Source organism: Syngnathoides biaculeatus, chromosome 12 (genome assembly GCF_019802595.1).
Source record: "Syngnathoides biaculeatus isolate LvHL_M chromosome 12, ASM1980259v1, whole genome shotgun sequence".
Classification (NCBI taxonomy): Eukaryota; Metazoa; Chordata; class Actinopteri; order Syngnathiformes; family Syngnathidae; genus Syngnathoides; species Syngnathoides biaculeatus.
This window is the reverse complement of record NC_084651.1, coordinates 29,955,242-29,978,137: the sequence shown is the minus strand read 5'-3', so window position 1 is coordinate 29,978,137 and position 22,896 is coordinate 29,955,242. Positions and strand designations below refer to the sequence as shown.

Genomic DNA, 22,896 nt, shown 5'->3' with positions numbered 1-22,896 from the left:
CTCACTCAAATGTGTGCGACGAGAACGCAGTAAAACGCCCCGGCTCTACGGTGTTGTTCATCACGTACTGCGGCGGCAATGAACAACCCCCTAAAGCAGCACGGCTCGGCTCCATTATAACCCACCACGGCGCCGAAAGTGAGCCACACGGGCTGAGGCGCCGCGTTTGCCTGTCACGGCTTCGGTGAAGGCTGAGCGTCGGACTGGTCACCGGTCACACTATTCGCACTCTTTTTTTCCAGGATATATATTTTTTTATGATTGTGGTAGGAGGAAACAGACCTTCTGTTTTTAATGGGAACCAATTATTGATGGTATTTTCACTCATATTTTCATTTTTTTCATGGCAGTATCGTTCTGGGCATCAATCATTCCCAGATTTGGGCTATTCATTGTCAGGTGAATAGTGGCGGTCCACTATATAAACAGGTAGAGAAAAAAATGGACTAAATCAATTCATTAACTCATTGTTAGAACACAACAGTTTAAAAAAATGGTGATTTCTCACAATGCTTACCCAAATCAGAAGTGCTCCGGGCTGCTCTGTTTTTCTGGACTGATTTCTGCTCTTCCAGCTCTTCACAAGTCAATATCACAGCAGATGAGTTGGAAGAAGCAGCCACCAACGTAGTTTCAGAGGAACCTGAAGGGCCATGTTTTGACGGGCTGCGTTGGCTGCCAGCTGCAGGCTTGCTAGAGTAGAAGGAACTCAGGGTCTGAGGTTTGTGGGTCTGACTCTCTCTGTCTAGCAATTTATCAAGTATCTGAAGATGGACGAGAGAAGAGAGGCAATACTTTCTAGATAATTGATAAAAAACAAAGTACTCAAGCCAAACATACACACTGTACATATATGTATGTAAACAGAGTAAAGAGGATACAGTATTTCCATTACCTTTTTCTATTGAACAGTTCTTTCTCTTATTTCTTAAATACGTGATTGGTGTTACAGTATTAGTTGAAATACTCATACTTTGTTCAACCATAGACTTTCAAGGAGAGGGAACCATCGTGTTAGGAAGGCTATTGCAGGTATAAAAGTACAGTCGTTAAGAATGGGGTCCGGTTAAAAGTATATTATGGCAAGGGTGTCAGCAGTGGGGTACGGGGTGAGGATGTGGTGGTTGGTGGCCCAGACCCACTGACACCTCCTGTGGGGTATGGTAAAGGCACTTACATTGGGCTCGGGGACTGCCCTGGGTTCATGGAATTGAGTGATGTCTCCCTGGTTGATTCCCCTATGACATGGGTGGGCTGGTTCAGCACCCCCTTGTGAATGGAGGGAGATAGGCCAGCCCTTCTTTAGTGTGACTAACATGCATGTAATAGTGATTATTCACCAATGAGTTCCAGAGACAAGCTATCGGCTTGAATTACTTTGCCGGGACAGCTAACGATAACACAGGTTGTATTAAGTCAAAAAACTCAAAGGCTCATAAAGGTGTTTAAATAAAATAGAAGCATTCCAGCACACCATTCATCAGTAGCTCTACCTTGTTCATCTCCCACATCAAGTCCCACCTTGTCCTTTTTTGTCCATGTTTATTAAGAACATTATACTGGCATGGTGAATGGCAAATTCGAGCACCTGGTTCACAGTTCAAATCCCAGATGTATGGAGTTTGCATTTTTTCAACGTACCTGTGTGAGTTTTATCCCACATCTCAAGAACGTGCATGGTTGGTTAACAGAAGAACCACAATTGCCCATAGGTGTGAATCTAAGCATTTATGGTTGTTTGTTTATATGTGCTCTATGATTAGCTGGCAGTTCAGAGTTTACCCCGCCTCCTACCTGAAGCTGGGATAGGCTCCAGCATTCCTGCAACCCTTGTGAGCATAAGCAGTTTCAGAATATGGATGGATGGAAAACTATACTCAAATAAGCTTTAGAATAAGTCTGTAACATAGCAAAATGTGTAAAAATTGAAGGGGGGTGAACACTTTCTGGTCGCATTGTCCAATTGGTAAGTCACTATATTGTTGAACACGCACAAGAATGAAAATCACTGTTCAAAACGCAACCGTTTCATAAAATGAATTAAAAACCAACATTAAGGTGATTAATAACTAATACACACATCATATCAATCGGAACAAATGCAAGTAAATAGTAAGATTTAGCTACATTTTCTATAACTACAGCAAAGTAGTTAACATCGCCAAAAAAATTCTGGCTTCCCATTGTCCTTTTAGCCGATTACGTTGCCAGCAAGGTTTCCTCTAATTTTTTACGTGTCTGAGTAAATACACTAAGCCCCTGAACACTCCCTTTGACCACTGTGAGCAACATCAGACGTGTGCACTGTATTTAGGTCAGTGTCATTCATTGAAGTTGCATGGCTCATTAAAAGATTCCGATTATTGTATTTACAGTCCAATCATAACACTTTTAAGAACATTTTTATTTTTGCATTTTTGTCAAGAAATTAAACAAATACATTGCTAACCAAGGCAAACCAACTATGAACTACAAATTTGAAAGGCTCCTTCCAACTTTACTTAATTGTTTTTTTTAAATTCAAAATTATATCCCCATCTATTTTCTTGGTGTAAAACTGAACTATTGTTTACACAATATCTATTGTAAAGGATGCTGAAAGCTGAATGATGCCAAGGTGGAATTTTTATGTTACACATCGTCTCATTATGCACTTACTACTTTGAATTCACATCACATTTTTCAGACTAGACTTCTACTTTCTCACACAGAAAAGAGAAAATCTAGGTCCAGTTTCACTGCTTTTTCTTCTGTTATTCACATACTCCGACAATCATTGAATCTTAAAATAACAGCTATTCTTTTTTTTACTTTCACCATTATTATTGAGAATAAACATTAGGAGAATGTCTAGCTCGTCTTCGCTCTATGTTGCCGAGACTGTTTTGCTCACTAAAGCACCGGTGGTCGGTAGCGCACAAGGACGCTGTCATTGAAAAACCACATTGATGTGCTGCGTGAATACTGCAACATCTGTAATTATGAGTGTACCCCTTTAAGAGCGGAGGGGGACGGCATCAGGTAAACTAGACGAGAGGAGGAGAAGCTTGCCAAAGTGTTCAATAAAAAGTACCTAACAGAACATAGTGGCTTCTCCTTTTTTACAGTACGTATGGGAATTGTGGTATTGGCTGTAGCAACCAGTCATCGCTCACTCATTGAATCACATTACAAAATGCCACAAACTAAATAGTTGTACGTTATATTTTTAATTTGGGTGTCATGGGCATGAGGCAAGGGACTGGACCCAAATGCAGGGCTCCCGGGCAAAGGCATAATGTTGAGAGTGGTTTTATTCCAAACTGAGGTCATACACGGTTAAGCTGTCCAAGAAGGGAGAGGCACAAAAATGGCAGGCTACAGGCAAGGTCCAAAAAAATGAACGGCGAGGTCCAATAGCTTCAAGGCAAAACTTGGGTACATGAACAAACACCTACCAAGACTATGATGGCACAGGATCGCTGTAATGCAGGCAAGCACTACAAAGTGCTTGCGTACTCACACATGATAAAGCAGTGTTCAATATAAATAAGAACTGGGAAATGCAGAAGACACACTCATGGCTTAAATGCCTGGTCTAATTATTGTCCACGCAGCACAGGTGTGGGATTGCTCCCAGAGGCAGTTTCGCCCAGCGCAGTGGCTTGGCCATTGTCCTGACATTCGGGTTAGATTTTTTTTGTGCTCAACACAGAATGTCTGTGCGCAGAGAACACAGCGCAATTGTGCATGCATGCAGTTGGGAGGGAACATTGACTACTCGGATTGTCAAGTTTGAGGAACAGTGGACATGGTGAACAGGACGTGTTCACGTCATGCCTGCATGGCCTGTTTTTCATGTCACGCAAGCAGAGCACAAAGGCATGCAATTGTGTTTTAGAATTACAACACTACTCTCTCGCTCTCATCCAATGCAAACGCTTTTCCTTGATTTTCTTGCTTTGCCTCTGTTGACATTTATTCCTTGCTAATAAGCTAGTTTTTCCCCCCAAAAAATCTGAACCAGCGACTCTTGGATACTTTTAAACCTGTGGGACTGGATTTTTCTTTTTTGTGGATAATCAGTTTTTTCATCATTATGTGAGCACAGCCTGCTAATTACCACAAGCCTCGTGTTAGCAACAAGTCCAGCTGTCAAGATGCCTCCCTTCTCGACTGAGGACTACCACGGACTACTGTAGAGAATGTCAATTCTCGAATCGAAAATCTCCCGTCTTGAAGTCTATCATGGATTACTGCAGAGGATGTCAATTCTCAAATCCAAAATCTCCCGTCTTGAAGTCTATGTGAATGTAAATGGACAGTCGGGGAATGAAATCACTTGACCTATCTCTCAAAATGGTGAGAAGAGGTGTGCAAACAGACAGCCACTTTGCTCAACAACGAGGACAAATGGGGACTGTGGAAACAATATCGGATCCTCCAGCAGTTGTCCCTGGAATTTATGGGAGCAAAGCCCAAAGATATGGCACATCTAAAAAGGAAGACCCAACATCACCAGCAGATTAATGAGGAATCCGGCTGGCCTGCCTCTAACTAGAGTGAACGGCCATGGAAGGTCGTTACAGCAAAGAGCAAGAAAAAAAAAAAGAACGTGAGTCAATGCAAAACATTGAAATCAGACTTACAAAGCGATTTGAGCCACTTTTACAAGACCCTGGGCAAGAATGCTCATCCTCCACCACCACTAGGTATGAAATTAAATCATCCATGACCACAAATATTAATTGGTGGTAATGGAGCCATCAAGAATGTGAAATGCTTGTGCAGTTCTGTGTTTTACTAATGACACGGTGTCTCATACCTCTCAAAAAAATCCTGGAGATCACTGATCAGCACCCAACTGTGAAATATGTCATTATACATACAAGGGCCCTGGATGTTCTCAACCAGCAATCAGAGGTATGAAGTGAAATTTCATTGATCTTCTTACAAAATTAGAAGGTTTGGATGCTGAGGTTTTTAAAAGCGGACCTTTCTAACGTGTACGATGTGGAGATTAACGTTGCTCGAGGCTCCGTCAATTGAATAAGTGATTAAGCGAAGTGTGTACTGCACTATCCGTGAGTTTCAATGACGATTTCTGGATTTTTTGGGAGCGTAAACATCTTTGAAAATCAGACGGTTTCTGTCTATATAGACAAGGAGTTAAGTTATTGCTCCCAAAATGTTTTACTGTGTACATTATTCACTGCCCTGGAAAGAAAATAACAAAAATGAAGGACGAAAAGATGCTTTTGTTCCTAAAAATCGCCGGAACAAGAGACAAGACAAAGGGCAGACAGACTCATTTGGGTCATCCAATCAGAGGGGCAAATGACAAATGAAATGTACCAGCAATTTAAATCTACCACACCTGTTTCCTGCCCTATTGGAGCCATCCACACATCCCCCCTATGACTAAGACAACCAAACAATTTGCAGTAGATGATGGCTCCCTCTCACCCAGCCTGTATGCAATGTTGGATTTGATGGCTAGGATGAAGACTATTGTCAACAGTGGAATTTAGTCCATACGGCAAGATTTTCCCTCTATCACTCCTCACCTGAAACCACCACATAAATCTGAAAGGCCCCTCTTCCACCCATGAAGACTCTTATCTGTAATCTGACTGATATTCTTGGGTCTTTTCCAGAATAACTCAGACCCCTATGGAGATCAGGCATTTTTCATCCCTGTAATTACAAGGGACAGAAAGTTGGTAAAACAAATAAGGTGCAAAAAAGTAGAACTTCTAACTTACTGAGGATAAAATGTGAGTCCATCAAACCATTATCTCATTTATCTCTGCGAGACTACCTCTTTTTAATATCAGGTCACTGGGTAACAAATCAATGTTCATTAATATCATCATTACAACCTATTATCTTGACTTTCTGTTATTATATGAAATGTGACTAACAGAAAGTAGCTATAATTGCATTTTAAAAGAGGCAACACCAGCAAATCTTAATTTATGAATTAGCGTCGTACGGAAAAGGGTCGTGGTATTGCTGTTATTTTAAAATCTTTTTTGAATATCTGTTTTTTTTTTTTTTGAAGGTGAGTCCAAAGCATACTCAAGGTCACATCTAAGAACTAGTAATTTCTAAGGATGTTGAAATTCTATTGATTGACATTCAGGATATGTCTACTTTTGACCATTTTTGAGTCGTTTTTAATTACAGATTCTTCCAAAATTTCAGGCAACCTCTATCTCTATTAGAAAAAGACACAAATGAGAGAACTCCAACTAAGTTTATGGAGACCGTGGCTGTGCCAGACTGTGAATGCTGAGACAGTTGATGAACCTTTGGACAATTTCACCTGGAAAATCTTAAATGCCATGAATGCTGTCTTAAAGCTAAGACCATCCTGAGGCAACTTAGAACACTGTGGAGGAGCAAAATGACGGTCAAGAGCTCTAACTCAAAGTTTAGGAATACATAATTTTTTTTTGAGAAAAACTAAACTCCAAATGGACTATGACCATTATAGACTGTCATTTTAACCAAGAGTTAGTTAGGGCTAGTCAGCAACACTTTTCTGAACTCATCAGTAAGAAGTAAGTGAGTTGGGGCATTGTCAAGGACAAGAAAACCTGCTGGAAAACCCAGAGAATGTTCTTGCTGTCAAGAACAAGTTCAAGACCTACCTTTTTAACTTAGCTTTTATGTAAATAATATTTGATTCACTTTAGCTTCCACTTTTAATTCCTGATTTTATATTCTTAGGTCTGTTATTGTAGTGATTAAGCACAGCTTTTTCTGATTTTGTTGGGCACCAAACTGCTTGTCGTCTGCTTTATTATTTCATGCTGTACTGGGCAGCTTCTGGAGGGAGACTTAATCTTGCATAACTACAACCAATCCACAAACAAGTAGGTTTAAAGAGCCTGTCACATCGAAAAGCAGGTATCTGATTATTTCTGGTTCGACCAGTGGAACTTCTGTCTCCACACCTGGAGAATCCTTTCGTCTGACAATTTCTGGTTTCGATTCTTTCTTTTTACTCCACCAGTGCTTTTCAAATTTCTCCTCACCATCTTCCTCGCCCAGCCTAGTGCCAGACTGACTCAAGTCTCCTCAACCAACCCAAGATTCTCCTCGGCTCTCGGGGAACAGCTTGCTTGCCTCACCCCAGCAATCCACCCATTTGCTGTACAGTCCATGTAATCTCCCTTGATATATTAAATAAAACATCCATTATAACCATAAATAAAACATCCATTATAACCAAACGTCTCCTCTTCGCTTTTGGGGCCACAACTACAGCAGTATAGACAACTGCAACAGTTGTTTTCTTAATTTCATCTGTCTGTTGTTACACATTCTGTACAGACCCTTTCCAAAATTTAGAACACCATGGAAAACCTTTTCATAATTCCATTCAAAAGTTAAACTTTCATAGATCAAAATTCAAAGCCCGCAATTTAAACAATTTCAGGTCTGGTTTTATTTTTCCACATAATTTGGGCTTCGAGCTCATAAAACCAGGAATTCAAAAAATTTGAATATGCTGAAGAAATCAGCCCAAATTTTGAAGGCCATAATATTTTAAACTGAGTGTCACATACAAACCAACTCCGAAACTGAAAGCATCTGCACAGGTTTCCCCAGCTGTCTTTAAATTGCTTCAGTTTGGTTCAATTACATCAGTTGGGTTTAATACAGGAAAGACTGCAGACTTGACAACTGGCCAGAATATGATCATTGATACCCTCCATGGGATGGGGAAACCACAAATGTTGATAGCTAAGGAGGCTGGCTGCTCACAGAGTGGTGTGTCCAAGCATATCAATGTAAAGTCGAGTGGAAGGACAAAATGTGCCAGGGATGCACCAGCAGATTATCAAACATTGAAGATTTAAGAATATAGCAGAAATTCCAAAATGAGTGGAATGAGGTGGGGGTCACAGCTTTAAAAACAACTACAGTCAGACAAATGTGGGAGATGGGCACCAACTGTAGGCGTACTTGGGAACTGCCACTTATGAGCTCAAGCCAACATTGCAAGTGACTCAACTGGGGAAAAGAGAAGAAGGATTGGACTGTTGGTCAATGCTCCAAAGTCCCCATTTCCAATTAAAGTACAGTAACCCTTTCATTTGGGAATCAAGTTCCAAGGCTTTGGAGAAAAACAGCTGAAGACCATAACCTGAGCTGCTTGAAGTTCACTGTGAAATATCCATTTAGTCATTTTTTGGGGTGCAATGTCTAGTAGTGAAGGTGTAAGTCTGCTTTCTTAAATCCAAGGTCATTGAAACAGTTCAACAGAATGTTTTCGAGTAATTCATTCCTTCTGGTGTGGATTAGAAAGGCGATGCAGATTTCATCTTCCAGCAGGACGTGACCCCTGCCCATAATACTTGAAACACCAAAACCTTGTTAGATGCCCAAGCGAGTGCAAGAGAGCAAGCACAGTGGTTGACCGGCCAGGCAACTTGCTGGATCGAAACCCCATTGAGAATCATTGCGGTATTATCAACAGGAAAATGAGGGGCACCAGACCCCAAAACAAAGAAATCTGGGCTTCCATAACTCTAAGGCAATACTTGAGAGCCTCAATTTCACAGTGCATCAAGGCAGTAATTAAAGCAAGGCTTCCCACACTTTTTAGCCCCAAGATCTACTTTTCAAGCAGCCAGCCTCTTGCGATGTACCAACAAGGGGAAGCTTGCTAGAACACACCTTCATATGCACATGCACAGTGACACAAAAGATGCTAGGATTGGTCAAAAACGGACACCTAGACAATCGACGCACACAATCGACATCTTGGCCACACCTGAATCAAGTCATGAGATGGATGATAGGCTGATGTCTTTTTTCTGTATTTTTTACACGCAGTCACCCAATCGACCAAAACTGCCTTGGAGATCAACTGGTAGATCGCCTTCGACGTATTGGGCACCCCTGAAGAGCAAAGGGATTCCCAACCAAATATTGAAAATGAACATTTTATTTTAAAAGAACCATATTTTCATTAATTTAATGTGACCCAAATTTTTTTTTAAACAAATATTGAGATGTAAAATAAAAGTAACTTTTTTGCTTACTTCTTTACAATATTTTTTTTAAAGCCCAATTCCTATGTGTGCAGACACTTGTGATGTCCATGTCGGTGGTCTGCAACTGTGGCTGCTGCCCTGGTCCAAATGGTTGTTACAGTTGGTTTCTTCACCTTGGTGCTTTGTGCCCACCCACAGGTTTCTCAGGTCAATTTGGTGTTGGTTTTGGACTAGTACATGTGTGAGCCAAGGTTAGTGGAGCAGGTTGGATAGGTTTAGAAATTAGCTCATTAGAGGGACAGCCCAAATTGGGTGTGTTGGACAAAAGGTTCGAGAGATCAGACGATGGTTTGAACATGTCCAGAGGCGAGACAGTGGTTATATTGGTAGAGGGGTGCTGAAGATGGAGCTTCAAGGCAAAACGGCTTAAGGAAGACCAAAGAGAAGATTGATGGATGTTGTGAAAGAAGATATGAGATCAGTTGGTGTTAGAGAGGAAGATGCAGGAGATTGTCATCTTTTTCCACGTAAGCCTTTCCTTTTCCAAAAGGAAGAGAAGATAGCAAGATGGTGCCTACCAGTGTGAGTACCTTGGGTACGTGCTCCCTATGACGTTTACGTTTGTGTTTTTCAGTCGTCTCAGGACTTAAGTACACAAGAAATGATTTGCAAACCATCAAAGAGTCTTTTCCGGACTTTTATTTTTCGACGACTCTCACCATTTTGCTGAATCTTTTTCCGGAGTTACTCCTCGGCGCACTCTACAGAGCGCTGTGCTGAAGATGGCACAGAGGCTCAAGTTCAACTAAGCTGGAGGGGACACCGACTGGCACTTCCTTTGATTTATCTTGCGAATATCTTGCGAATCTACGCTCCATATCCAACAAAATAGATGAACTTCAGCTCTGAGAAAAACATGCAAACACTTAAGACGTTCTGCTGCCCTGTGCTTCACGGAGACTTGGCTTGGTGGACTCATCACCGATGCCGTTACGCTACCCTGTTTTCATCTTCATTGGGCGGACCGCATTCCGGAGCTACCACGGATGTCAAAAGGCAGTGAAATATGCTTCAAAATCAATGAGAAATGGTACAGGGACGTTACACAGCTCAGAACACACTGCAGCTCGCTTTTGAAATTGCTCGCCGCTTCAATTTTCCTGTTTCATTCTTGGAGGTGTTTACATTCCACCCCAAGCTAACATGAACGCAGCAATGTTAATGCTCGTTGAGAAGGTAAACAAGATTCAGAAAAAAATTACCCGGATTCCCTCTTCGCTATCCAAGGAGATTTTAACACGGCTAAACTTAAAAGGTCAAGTGTCGTCCCTATAAACATTCTAAAATATTGTAATGAAAAATATGTATAACATTATTCACTTCAATGTCAATACGAAATAATAAATATGAACGTCATCCATGCGCAAAGTTGTAGAAGTGTCATTCTACAACATCCAAGTGGTCACCATATTGCTGCATCCCGTCTGTGACGTCACCCGGACATTCGCCAATGAAAACACGAGGTGGACCGTACTATGGGAGATGAACACCCCCCTTCTGACACAAGCTTTTTTCGAAGAAGAGAACATCACACAACCGAGTGAAGTTGCCTGGGCAACATTACCCTATTGTTTCTAGCCATATTCAGATAATATGCATCACGGCCAAACCGCCTCCCCGTCCGATCCACTTCCGCGATGGAGATGAGCCATCGCGGCTCATCGCAGCCGGCTGGTGTGGCTCATTTTCGGCGCCGAAGTGTCTTATCACAGAGCCTCACCGGGCTGCTTTAGGGCGTTGTTCATAGCCGCCCCAGTACGCGATGAACAACACTGTTGACCCCGGGTGCTTTACGGTGTTGTCGTCGCACGCAGCTGAGTGCTTCTTTGTCCGCAGCGTTCTTCAGAGCCGTCGCTGTCCGCAGGCCCGAGGCGCAGCCTTCGTCGAAGCAGTGACTGGCGGAAGCGGTGCCTCGGCAGGTGTGGCTCATTTTCGGTGTCGATCTGGCTTATCATGGAACCGAGCAGGGCTGTTTTAGGGCATTGTTCATAGCCGCTGCCGTACGCGATGAACAACACCGTCGAGCCTGGGCGCTTTACGGCGTTGTCGTCGCACGCGGCTGAGTGCGGCGTTGTCCGCAGGGTTCTTCCTTCGGTGGCAAGGCGATGCAGTCGGTGGCAAGGCGATGCAGGAGCCTTCGCCGGTGAGCCCGACGCGGTTCCTTTGAACCCACAAACCTATCGTCCTCTCCAAAGGTCAATAGACATTCAATTTCTAAACTAAATATTCATATAATCAAATCATTTTATTTAGTCATGATGCATTGCTACAATCTAGTGTAATTTACGCGCAGTGGCGCAGTTGAGAGGGAACATTGGTCAAGACTACACAAAATAAGCGACGTCTTTCGATATCTATGTATTTCTACTCGTAACAAATTTTACACGTGTGATTTTTCGAGATTGACTGTGCAGATTTGTGAATGCGATGCCGTGCGGGCGCATACACGCCCGTCAAATCACAGTGACTGGTTTACTAATTGATTTGATTTATTTTGACATGTGTTTGTGTGTCAATGTTATATCAAGATGTGGGCCAGAGCAATGTGTATTGAAGGAAATGTGGAAGAAGAGCGAGTTGTGCTATTGTGTTTAATTGACCCATCAGAAGATATCTTGTACTGGCCAAATTTAAACGAGTGAACAGCTCTGAAGAAGAAACAGAAGCCAGTAAAGGGCTACAAATGGTGGGAGTTAAAACTCCTTAAAATAAAGTTCACATCAGGTATTCATAGAAAATGTTACATTTCATTCATAAATGTCCTTTTCTCTAGCTAGAATCAATTCTACAAACTTGCATATTTTTTCATTCCCGTGAACGTGACGACTACGATATAACTACTATGGAGGGTGAGGGTTGTACCTGAAGCAGAAGATCAAGAAGAGAACCTTTGAAGATTGTACAACAGTTTTTTATCCTCCCTCCCCAGCATTCAAGTTTTCCTCTACTGTTTGTATAGTAATCCAAATGTTTTTTTTTTGTATTGAAGGCAGTCTGAGGAATTGTTAGAAGATGGAACACAGAAGTGTCAAGCTCTGCTCCAGAGTCTAAGTATGTGATTAACTTGGTCATGGTTATGTAATATTTATGTATGTGATTAACTTGGTCATGGTTATGTAATATTTGTGGGAATTCCCATGTTGAGAATCAGATGAAGATTTTGCACTTGTTTTAATTTTCAAACAATATTGCATTTATTAATACAATTGAAAGTAATTTGTGTGTTGCTTTCCTGACAGATGCAGTGGCAGGAAACAGGATGGGAGGAACCCAGATGGACAGTAAATGAGAGAGACATAGTTAAAGTTCACATAGTGGAATATTAGATTATATTTTATTTGTAACATACTTTAAGAAAAAAGTTATTTGTTCTACATGTTAAACATACATGGATTACTGTGGGCTGTATGACCTAATTTTTGTAATTGCTTGTAGTTTGATTGAAAAACAGTGGTTTCATAGTGCATAATAAAGGTTTCAATCTATGTTTTAATGGCTCAATTTCCTTGTAGCATGTCAATGTTCATTATATGTTGGATTGTCACGTTGATGCAATGTATGAGTACAATGTAAACGCAATGTTGTTCCAACATTGTTAGACAACCTGGATTGTGACGGCGCAATTTACAAATACAATGTAAAACCAACGTATTTTCAAGGTTAGACTTGGACGTTGCTTCACCGTTGACTGCCAACATTGTTTCAACGTTGTATGACAACATGGATTGTTGGTTGGATTGTGACATCATCACAATTTACAATACAATGTAAGAACAACATATTTTCAACGTTATACCTAGACGTTGTTTCAATGTTAAATCAACGTCTTGTGCCCGCTAGGGTGTGTTTTTGAAAATTCTATGAAAAGCCTAGATGAATTCACGGATATCGTGACTGCGCATGTCAGTTTTTGTGATGAGGGGTGTGTACCAACAAAAACCTTTTGCACGTTTAATAACAACAAGACGTGGTTTGCAGCCAAACTTAGGCAACTCAGGCAAGCATAAAAGGTTGCATAGGGGATAGGGCCTTCTACAATCACACAAGAAACTAGCTGACTAAAGAAATTCACATTGCAAAGAGAGATTATGCAGCTAAACTGAAAAAACATCTTGGCACTAATGACTCCAAAGCAGTCTGACACAGATAACAATAGCTGATTAATTACAAGCGACGCTCCTCCCAGTAGACAACAATGGCAGGCTAGTAGACGACCTCAACAGCTTTTACTCAGATTTGAAAAGGACTTTTTCACTCCACACACGCATGAAGTCGCACTTCAACATCTCTAACTCCATCGTTTAACATCCATGAAAGGGACTTTAGGCAAATCAAAGCAAAAGATCAACAAAGTGCAGGGGAAAGACCTTGTGCTCCCATGCTGCCTCAAAGTCTGCCCAGATCAACTTGCTCCTATCTTCACAAAGATCTTAAACAGGTCTCGAGAACTGTATGAAGTACCAACCTGCTTCAAACGCTCCACCATCATACTAGTCCCCAAAAAAGTAGCACTCTCAGGACTTAATGACTACAGGTCTGTTACCTTAACATCTGTGGTCATGAAGTCCTTTGAACTTTGTGCTGGAGCACCTCAAGAGCGTCACAAGTCCCCAGCTGGACCCACTGCAATTTGCCGATAAAAAAAAAAAAAAAAAAAAAAAAAAAAAAAAAAAAAACATTTTCGGACACGATCTTTGTTTTTTTAAGATAGAGTCCAGGTGTTTACGAACACCAAATCTCTTTTCTTTATTGCCAAAAACAATTGTCTCAGTTTTGTTGTGGTTCAGTTGAAGAACATTTTGGCTCATCCAGTTATTTGTGGGACAATACCTCAATTGAACTGTCTCATCACTTTCATTTGACCTTAAGTTTAACAGAGATTAGGTAGTATGCAAATTGTGTATCTTTTGTACTGACTTTGTTTATTTGATTGCTTCTTTTGGATTATCTGCAGCCCGTTGGGCAGAACATTATTGTGCTACCTGTCGGGCGGTCCCAAGGCCGGAAAAATGCAGAGGGTTGCGTCAGGAAGGGCATCTGGGGTAAAAATGTGCCAAACATATATGAGCGTTCATCAAACGAATTCCATAACAGATAAGTCATGGATCGGGCTATCTACGCACGCCCCTGGTACTGTAAATCTGCAAGGCGTAGGTAGAAGTTGAGATCATGTAGGTTGAAGACAAACAAAGAGGAGGAAAGTGCCTTAGTCGGCAGAAGAAGAGGCATGCACAGACCCTACAACTGTGTGTACTTTGAATATTGGGACTATGACAGGAAAAGCTCAGGAGTTAGTTGACATGTTGATCAGGCGGAAGGGTAATATATTGTGCATCCAAGAGAGCAATGGAAAGGGTGTAAGGCTAGAAGTTTAGGTGCAAGGTTTCAATTATTTTATCATGGAGGAGATGGGAAGAGGAATGGAGGAGGAGTTATTTTAAAAGAAGACCCACCGAAGAATGTCTTGGAGGTGAAAAGAGTATCAGATCGAGCGATGAGGCTGAAATTTGAAATTGAGGGTATTGTGTATAATGTGATTAGCGGGTATGCCCCACAGGAAGGATGTGACCTCGAATTGAAAGAAAAATTCTGGAAGGAACTAGACGTAGTAGTCCTGAGCATCCCAGACAGCGAGAGAGTTGTGATTGGTGCAGATTGTAATGGTCATATTGGTAAAGGAAACAGGGGCGATGAAGAAGTGATGGGTAAGTACGGCATTCAGCAAAGGAACTTTGAGGGGCAGATGGTGGTGGACTTTGCAAAAAGGATGGAATTGGCAGTGGTAAACACTTACTTCCAGAAGAGAGTGGAACAAAGAGTGACCGACAAGAGCGGAGGTAAAAGCATGCAACTGAATTATATTTTCTACAGACGGTGTAATCTGAAGGAGGTTACCGACTGTAAGGTTATGGTAGGAGAGAGTGTACCTTGACACCATAGGATGGTGATGTGTAGGATGACTCTGGTAGTGCGTGGGAAGACTAAGAAGACAAAGGTAGAGCAGAGAATCAGGTGGGGGAAGTTGAGAAAGGAAGAATGTTCTGTGGCCTTCCGGAAAGAGGTGAGACAGGCTCGAGATGGACAGGAAGAGCTCCCAGAAGACTGGAATACTACTGCCAAGGTATTCAGAGAGGTAGGCAGGAGAGTACTTGGGGTGTCTTCTGGTAGGAAAGGGGAGAAGGAGACTTGGTGATGGAACACCAAAATACAATTATCCAAGGTAAGAGATTAGGACACGGGGAGGGCTGAGGAGAGGCGGAAGGAATACATTGAGATGTGTCGTAGGGCAAAGGCTAAACAAGAGGCATATGACGTACTCCAGGTTGGATACAAAAGAAGGAGAAAAGGAGCTCTACACGATGGCCAGACAGATGGATAGAGATGGGAATGATGTGCAGCAGGTAAAGGTGATTAAGGAGAGCAGTGGAAATATGTTGACGAGTGCCAGTAGTGTACTCAGAAGATGGAAAGAGTACTTTGAGAAGTTCATGAATGAAGAAAATGGGAGAGAAGGTAGAGTAGAAGAGGCAAGCATGAATGAGCGGTATGTGGCTTTGATTAGTAAGGGAGAAGTTAGAAAGGCACTGAACAGAATGAAAAATGGAAATACACTTGGTCCTGATGACATATCAGTGGAGGTATGGAAGCAATTTGGTGAGGTGGCTGTGGAGTTTTTGACCAACTTATTCAATAGATTACTCATGGTAGAGAAGATGCAAGATGAATGGAGGAAAAGTGTGTTCGTCCCCATTTTTAAGAACAAAGGCCATGTTCAGAACTGTGGAAAATACAGAGGAATAAAGATGAGCCACATATGCCTGAAGAATGGAGGAAAAGTGTTCTAGTTCCCATTTTTAAGAACAAAGGGGATGTTCAGAGCTGTGGGAATAAAGTTGATGAGCCACACAATGAAGTTATGGGAAAGAGTAGTGGAGGCTAGACTCAGGACAGAAGTAAGTATCTGGAGCAACAGTATGGTTTCATGCCTAGAAAGAGTACCACAGATGCATTATTTGCCTTGAGGATGCTAGTGGAAAAGTACAGAGAAGGTCAGAAGGAGCTACATTGTGTCTTTGTGGCTCTAGAGAAAGCCAATGACAGAGTACCAAGAGAGGAACTGTGGTACTGCATGCGTAAGTCTGGTGTGGCAGAGAAGTATGTTAAAATAGTACAGGACATGTATGATGGCAGCAGAACAATGGTGAGGTGTGCCTTAGGTGTGACAGAGGAATTTAAGGTGGAGGTGGTACTACATCAGGGATCAGCTCTGAGCCCCTTCCTGTTTGCAGTGGTAATGGATAGGCTGACAGATGAGGTTAGACTGGAATCCCCTTGGACCATGATGTTCGCAGATGATATTGTGATATGCAGTGAAAGCAGGGAGCATGCAGAGGAACAATTAGAAAGATTGAGACATGCACTGGAAAGGAGAGGAATGAAGATTAGCCGAAGTAAAACAGAATATATGTGCGTGAATGAGAAAAGTGGAGGGGGAAAAGTGAGGCTACAGGGAGAAGAGATAGCGAGGGTGGACGACTTCAAATATTTAGGGTCAACAATCCAGAGCAATGGTGAGTGTGGTAAGGAAGTGAAGAAACGGGTCCAAGCAGGTTGGAACAGCTGGCAAAAGGTGTCTGGTGTGTTATGTGACAGAAGAGTCTCTGCGAGGATGAAGGGCAAACTTTACAAAACAGAGGTGAGGCCGGCCATGATGTACGGATTAGAGACGGTGGCACTGAAGAAACAACAGGAAGCAGAACTGGAGGTGGCAAAAATGAAGTTGTTGAGGTTCTCGCTCGGAGTGACCAGGTTGGGTAGGATTAGAAATGAGCTCATTAGAGGGACAGCCAAAGTTGGATGTTTTGCTGAAAAGGTTCGAGAGAGCAGACTTCGATTGTTTGGACATGTTCAGAGGCGAGAGAGTGAGTATATTGGTGGAAGGGTGCTGAGGATGGAGCTGCCAGGCAAAAGGGCGGGAGGAAGACCAAAGTGAAGGTTTATGGATGTGGTGAGGGAAGACATGAGGGCAGTTGTGGCTAGAGAGGAAGATGCAGGATATGCTAAGAGGGCAAAAGATGACACGCTGTGGCGACCCCTAACGGGACAAGCCGAAAGGAAAAGAAGAAGCCACACAATGAAATTATGGGAAAGAGTAGTGGAGGCTCGACTCTGGACAGAAGTCAGTATCTCCGAGCAACAGTATGATTTAATGCCTAGAAAGAGTACCACAGATGCACTATTTGCCTTGAGGATGCTCGTGGAAAAGTAAAGAGAAGGTCAGAAGGAGTTACTTTGTATCTTTGTAGACCTAGAGAAAGCCCATGACAGAGCACCAAGACAGGAACTGTGGTACTGCATGCGCAAGTCTGGGGTGGCGGAGAAATATACTAGAATAGTACAGGACATGTATGAGGGCAACAGAACAGCGGTGAGATGTGCCGTAGGTGTGTCAAAAGAATTTAAGGTGGAGATGGGACTGCATCAGGGTTCCGTGCTGAGCCCCTTCCTGTTTGCGGTAGTCATAGATAGGCTGAAAGACGAGGTTAAACTGGACCTTGGACCATGATGTTCGCAGATTATATTGTGATCTACAGTGAAAGCACGGAACAGCCGTAGGAACAGTAAGAAAGATGGCAGTACGCACTGGAAAGGAGAGGAATGAAGATTAGCCGAAGTAAAACAGAATATATGTGTGAATGAGAGGGGGGGGGAGTGGAAAGAGGGAGGCTCCAGGCAGAAGAGATTGCGACAGTAGACGACTTCAAATACTTGGGTCAACAATCCAAAGCAATGGTGAGGGTGGTCAGGAAGTGAAGAAAAGCGTCCAAGGAGGATGGAACAGCTGGCGCAAAGTGTCTGGTGTGTTATGTGACAGAAGAGTCTCTGCTAGGATAGGATTATAAATGAGCTCATTTAGTGGACAGCCAAAGTTGGATGCTTTGGAGACAAGGTGAGAGAGAGCAGACCTAGATGGTTTGGATATGTTCAGAGGCGAGAGAGTGAGTATGTTGGGAGAAGGGTGCTGAGGATGGAGCTACCAGGCAAATGAGCTAGAGGAAGACCAAAGAAAAGGTTGATGGATGTTGTGAGGGAGGACACGAGGACAGTGGGTGCGAGAAAGGAGGATGCACAAGATTGGCTTGGATGGAAAAAGATGACACGCTGTGGCGACCCCTAATGGGAAAAGTCAAAAGAAGTCATCTGCATAGCTATGATAGTCAAAATCAAAAGTTGAAGTTTTAAAGGAAAGCATATACAGGCTGGACAGGAGGGGTCCAAGAACTGAACCTTGAGGGACCCCATAAGTCATTGCCATTTGTTGAGATTGAGGACTTCCAATGGTTACAAAGTCGCTCCTTTCCTCCAGGTAGGACCTAAACCATTTAAGGACTGTTCCATTTAGTCCCACATCCAACATGTTCAGCAGTATATTATGATCTACCGTATCAAAAATTGCGCTGAAATCCAACAAGAAAATTGACACCTTTCCTGAGTCAGTATTCAACCTTATATCATTTAGCACTTTGATAAGAGCACATTTCGAACAGTTATGATTTCGGAAACCTGATTGAAATTTGTCAAAAAGTCCATTCAAATTCAAGATATTGCTGAGTTGAATAAAAATAACTTCTCAAGAATCTTGGCTATAAACAGGAGATTTGAGATTGCGCTGAAATCCAACAAGAAAATGGACACCTTTCCTGAGTCAGTATTCAACCTTATATCATTTAGCACTTTGGTAAGAGCACATTCCAAACAGTGATGATTTCGGAAACCTGATTGAAATTTGTCAAAAAGTCCATTCAAATTCAAGATATTGCTGAGTGGAATAAAAATATCTTCTCAAGAATCTTGGCTATAAACAGGAGATTTGAGATTGCGCTGAAATCCAACAAGAAAATGGACACCTTTCCTGAGTCAGTATTCAACCTGATATCATTTAGCACTTTGATAAGAGCACATTCCGAACAGTGATTATTTGGGAAACCTGATTGAAATTTGTCCAAAAGTCCATTCAAATTCAAGATATTGCTGAGTTGATTAAAAATAACTTCTCAAGAATCTTGGCTATAAACAGGAGATTTGAGATTGGTCTACAGCTTGCTTGCATGGAATCGTACAGTGCTCTGTTTTTGAGAAGAGGCTGGACAGCAGCTACTTTAAGAGGTTGAGGAAACTCACAAGACTCAAGTGAGCAATTGATTATTTGCTGCAAATCAGGTAGCACTGATGTGATATTGAGTCGAGACAGCTCATTGATAGTTTCAATTGGTGAACAGTTTTCTCAACAGTTTTTTGGTCAAGTGTATCAAATTCTGACAAGTTAATACAGTTTTCCCTGTGTGGCTTCAGATGTAAAAAATCATTTTATCATTTTGCTAATTTGTACTGACATTTGACTGCATGGATTGTATTTTTTCACCAAAATAATAACTCATTGCATTAGTCAGCTGTTACGTGTTCTGGATCTATCTGATTCGGGGAGGTTGTGAGCTTGTTAACCACAGCAAACAGCACATGACTGTTGTTGAGTTTCTTACTGGTGTTTTCAGAAAATTGTTGCTGTCTAGCCCTAACTAAGTCTTGGTTAAAATTACAAGGACAGAGGTCCTGGTCAATTTGGAGTTTAGTTTTTCTCCACTTGACTTCTGCTTTCCTACATTATGATTTCGAGCTCTTAGCCACCGTTGTGCTCTTCCACGGTGTTTTAGGTCTCCTCAGGATGGTCTTAGTTTTAACAGGAGCAACAGCATTCATGACATTTGAGATTTTCGAGATGAAATTGACAATTTCAACATGCGACCATGTGACCTTGAGTCCGTGTTGGACTCTAGATATGTTGAGAGAAGTCCAATATGTCTTATATTGCAGAAAATTCTTTGGATGTTTTGTCCATGTTATAATGAACTTGAACGTAAAAGTCACCTGTTGTGACAAAATAGTTGTACTCAGTACAAATAACTGACAGCTCTGAGGTGGGCTCTTCTATCTCTGGGGTTGAGGTCACTGAGGTGGTTAAAAAGCTCCTTGGTGGCAGGGCCCCGGGGGTGGATGAGATTCGCCCGGAGTTCCTAAAGGCTCTGGATGTTGTGGGGTTGTCCTGGTTGACACACCTCTGCAACATCACGTGGACATCGGGGACAGTGCCTCTGGATTGGCAGACTGGGGTGGTGGTCCCCCTTTTCAAGAAGGGAAACCGGAGGGTGTGTTCCAACTATAGAGGGATCAAACGCCTCAGACTCCCTGGCAAGATCTATTCAGGGGTACTGGTAGAGGAGGGTCCATTGGGAAATCCAATCTCAGATTCAGGAGGAGCAATGTTTTTTTCGTCCTGGCCGTGGAACAGTGGCCCATCTCTACACCCTTGGCAGGATCCTCGAGGGTGCATGGGAGTTCGCCCAACCAGTCTACATGTGTTTTGTGGACTTGGAGAAGGTGTTTGACCGTGTCTCCGGGGAGTCCTGTGGGAGGTTCTCGGGACTATGGGGGACAAAACCCCCTGATACAGGCTGTTTGGTCACTGTATGACCGCAGTCAGAGTTTGGTCCGCATTCCCGGCAATAAGTTGGACTCATTTTACGGTGAGAGTTGGACTCCGCCAAGGCTGCCGGTTGTCACTGATTGTGTTCATAACTTTTATGGACAGAATCTCTAGGCGCAGCCGAGCCGTAGTGGGTGTCTGTTTTGGTGGCCTCAGCATCGCATGTCTACTCTTTGCGGATGATGTGGTTCTGTTGGCTTCATCAAGCTGTGATCTCCAGCTCTCACTGGAGCGGTTCACAGCAGAGTGTTAAGTGGTTGGGATGAGAATCAGCACCTCCAAATCTGAGACCATGTTCCTCATTTGGAAAAGGGTGAGGTGTGCCCTCTCCAGCTTATGGATGAGATCCTGCCCCAAATGGAGGCTTGTTCACGAGAGACGGAAGAATGTAGCAGGAGATCGACTGAGGGAACGGCGCAGCATCTGATGCGGACTTTGTATCGTTCCATTGTGGTTAAGAGTCGAAAGGCAAAGCTCTCAATTTATCAGTCGATCTACGCTCCTACCCTTACCTATGGGGACGAGCTGTGGGTCATAACTGAAAGAACAAGATCCCGGATACAAGCGGCCGAAATAGGTTTCTGCCGCAAGGTATCCGGGCCCTCCCTTAGAGATAGGGTGAGAAGTTCGGTCATCTGTGAGGGGTTCAGTGTCAACCTGGTGCTCCTCCACAATGAGACGAGCCAGATGAGGTGGCTGGGGGATCTGATCCGGATGCTTCCTGGACATCTCTCTGGTGAGATGTTCCGGGCATGTCCAATCGGAAAGTAACCCAAGGGACGAACCCAGGACAAGCTGGAGAGAATGTCTTTCGGCAGGCTTGGGCACACCTCGGGATTACCTTGTAAGAGGTGGAAGAAGTGGCTGGGGAAATGGAAGTCTGGGTATCCATGCTGAAGCTACTACCCCGCGACCCGATCAGGAAAAGCAGTAGAAAATGAATGGATGGATGGAAAATATGGGACTTTAATGCGGTTTGAAATAATCTAAATGAAGAAGACTGCATCTTGCACAACTGTGGCTTTCATGATGATTAATTTCCCATTAATTCATTGTCTATCGTTCTTTGTTATAATTTATATATTCTTCTTCGCAGTACTCAACCTGAATGTCGTACCAGAGCAGCACCAACTGCCGGTGTCAAATTCCTTGACAGAGAGAGAGTTGTGATTGGTACAGATTGTAATGGACATGTTGGTGAAGGAAACAGGGACAACGAAGAAGTAATGGGTAAGTACAGCAGACAGGAAAGGAACTCTGTGGGACAGATCGTGGTGGACTTTGCAAAAAGGATGGAAATGGCAGTAGTGAATGACTTTTTCCAGAAGAGGCAGGAACATAGGGTAACCTGCAAGAGCAGGGGTAGAAGCACGCAAGTGAATTACATTTTGTGCAGATAATGTAATATGAAGGAGGAGACCGACTGCATTGTCGTGGTAGGAGAGTGTGTAGCTTGACAGCAAAGGATGGTGGTGTGCAAGATGACTCTGGTGGTGGAAAGGAAGATAAATAAGACAAAAGTAGAGCAGAAAACCATGTGGTGGAATGTGAATGTTGTCCTGCCTTTTGGAAAGAAGTGAGACAGGCTCACGATGGACAGGAGGAGCTCGCGAAAGACTGGACTACTACAGCCAAGGTGCTCAGAGAGACAGGCAAGAGAGTACTTGGTGTGGCTTCCGGTAGGAAAGAAGGAAAGGAGACTTGGTGGTGCAACCCCAAAATGCAGGAAGTCAAACAAGGAAAGAGGTTGGCGAAGAAGAAGAAGTCGGACAATGACAGGACTGAGGAGAGGCGAAAGGAATACATTGAGATGTGACGTAGGGCAAAGGTAGAGGTGGCGAAGGCTAAACAAGAGGCACATGACGTATAAACCAGATTGGACACAAAAAAGGATAAAAGGATCTTTACAGATTGGCCAGATAGAGGGATATCGATGGGAATGATGTGCAGCAGCCATGGGTGTAAAGGACCATGATTTTCGCAGATGATATTGTGATATGCAGTGAAAGCAGGGAGCAGGTGGAGGAACAATTAAAAAGACGGAAGCATGCACTGGAAAGGAGAGGAATGAAGATTTGCCAAAGTAAAACAGAATATGTGTGTGAATGAGAGGGGTGGAGGGGAAAGAGTGAGGCTCCAGGGAGAAGAGATAGCGACAGTGGACAACTTAAAATACTTGGGTGAACAATCCAGAGCAATGGTGAGTGTTGTAAGGAAGTGAAGAAAAGGGTCTGAAGCAGGATGGAACAGCTGGCGGAAGGTGTCTGGTGCGTTATATGACAGAATAGTCTCTGCCAGGATGAA

The 22,896-nt window shown here is 42.9% G+C and overlaps 1 protein-coding gene across 6 annotated transcripts in view; it reads right to left on the bottom strand.

Annotated features, from left to right (window-relative positions):
* zswim8 (zinc finger, SWIM-type containing 8) overlaps positions 1 to 22,896 on the bottom strand; it is a 226,335-nt gene that overhangs the window by 56,414 nt on the left and 147,025 nt on the right. For all 6 annotated transcript variants that reach the window (XM_061837433.1, XM_061837430.1, XM_061837428.1 and 3 more), the window contains one exon: positions 518 to 764. In XM_061837433.1, coding sequence (XP_061693417.1) covers positions 518 to 764 — 247 coding nt within the window. The remainder of the gene's footprint in view (positions 1 to 517; positions 765 to 22,896) is intronic.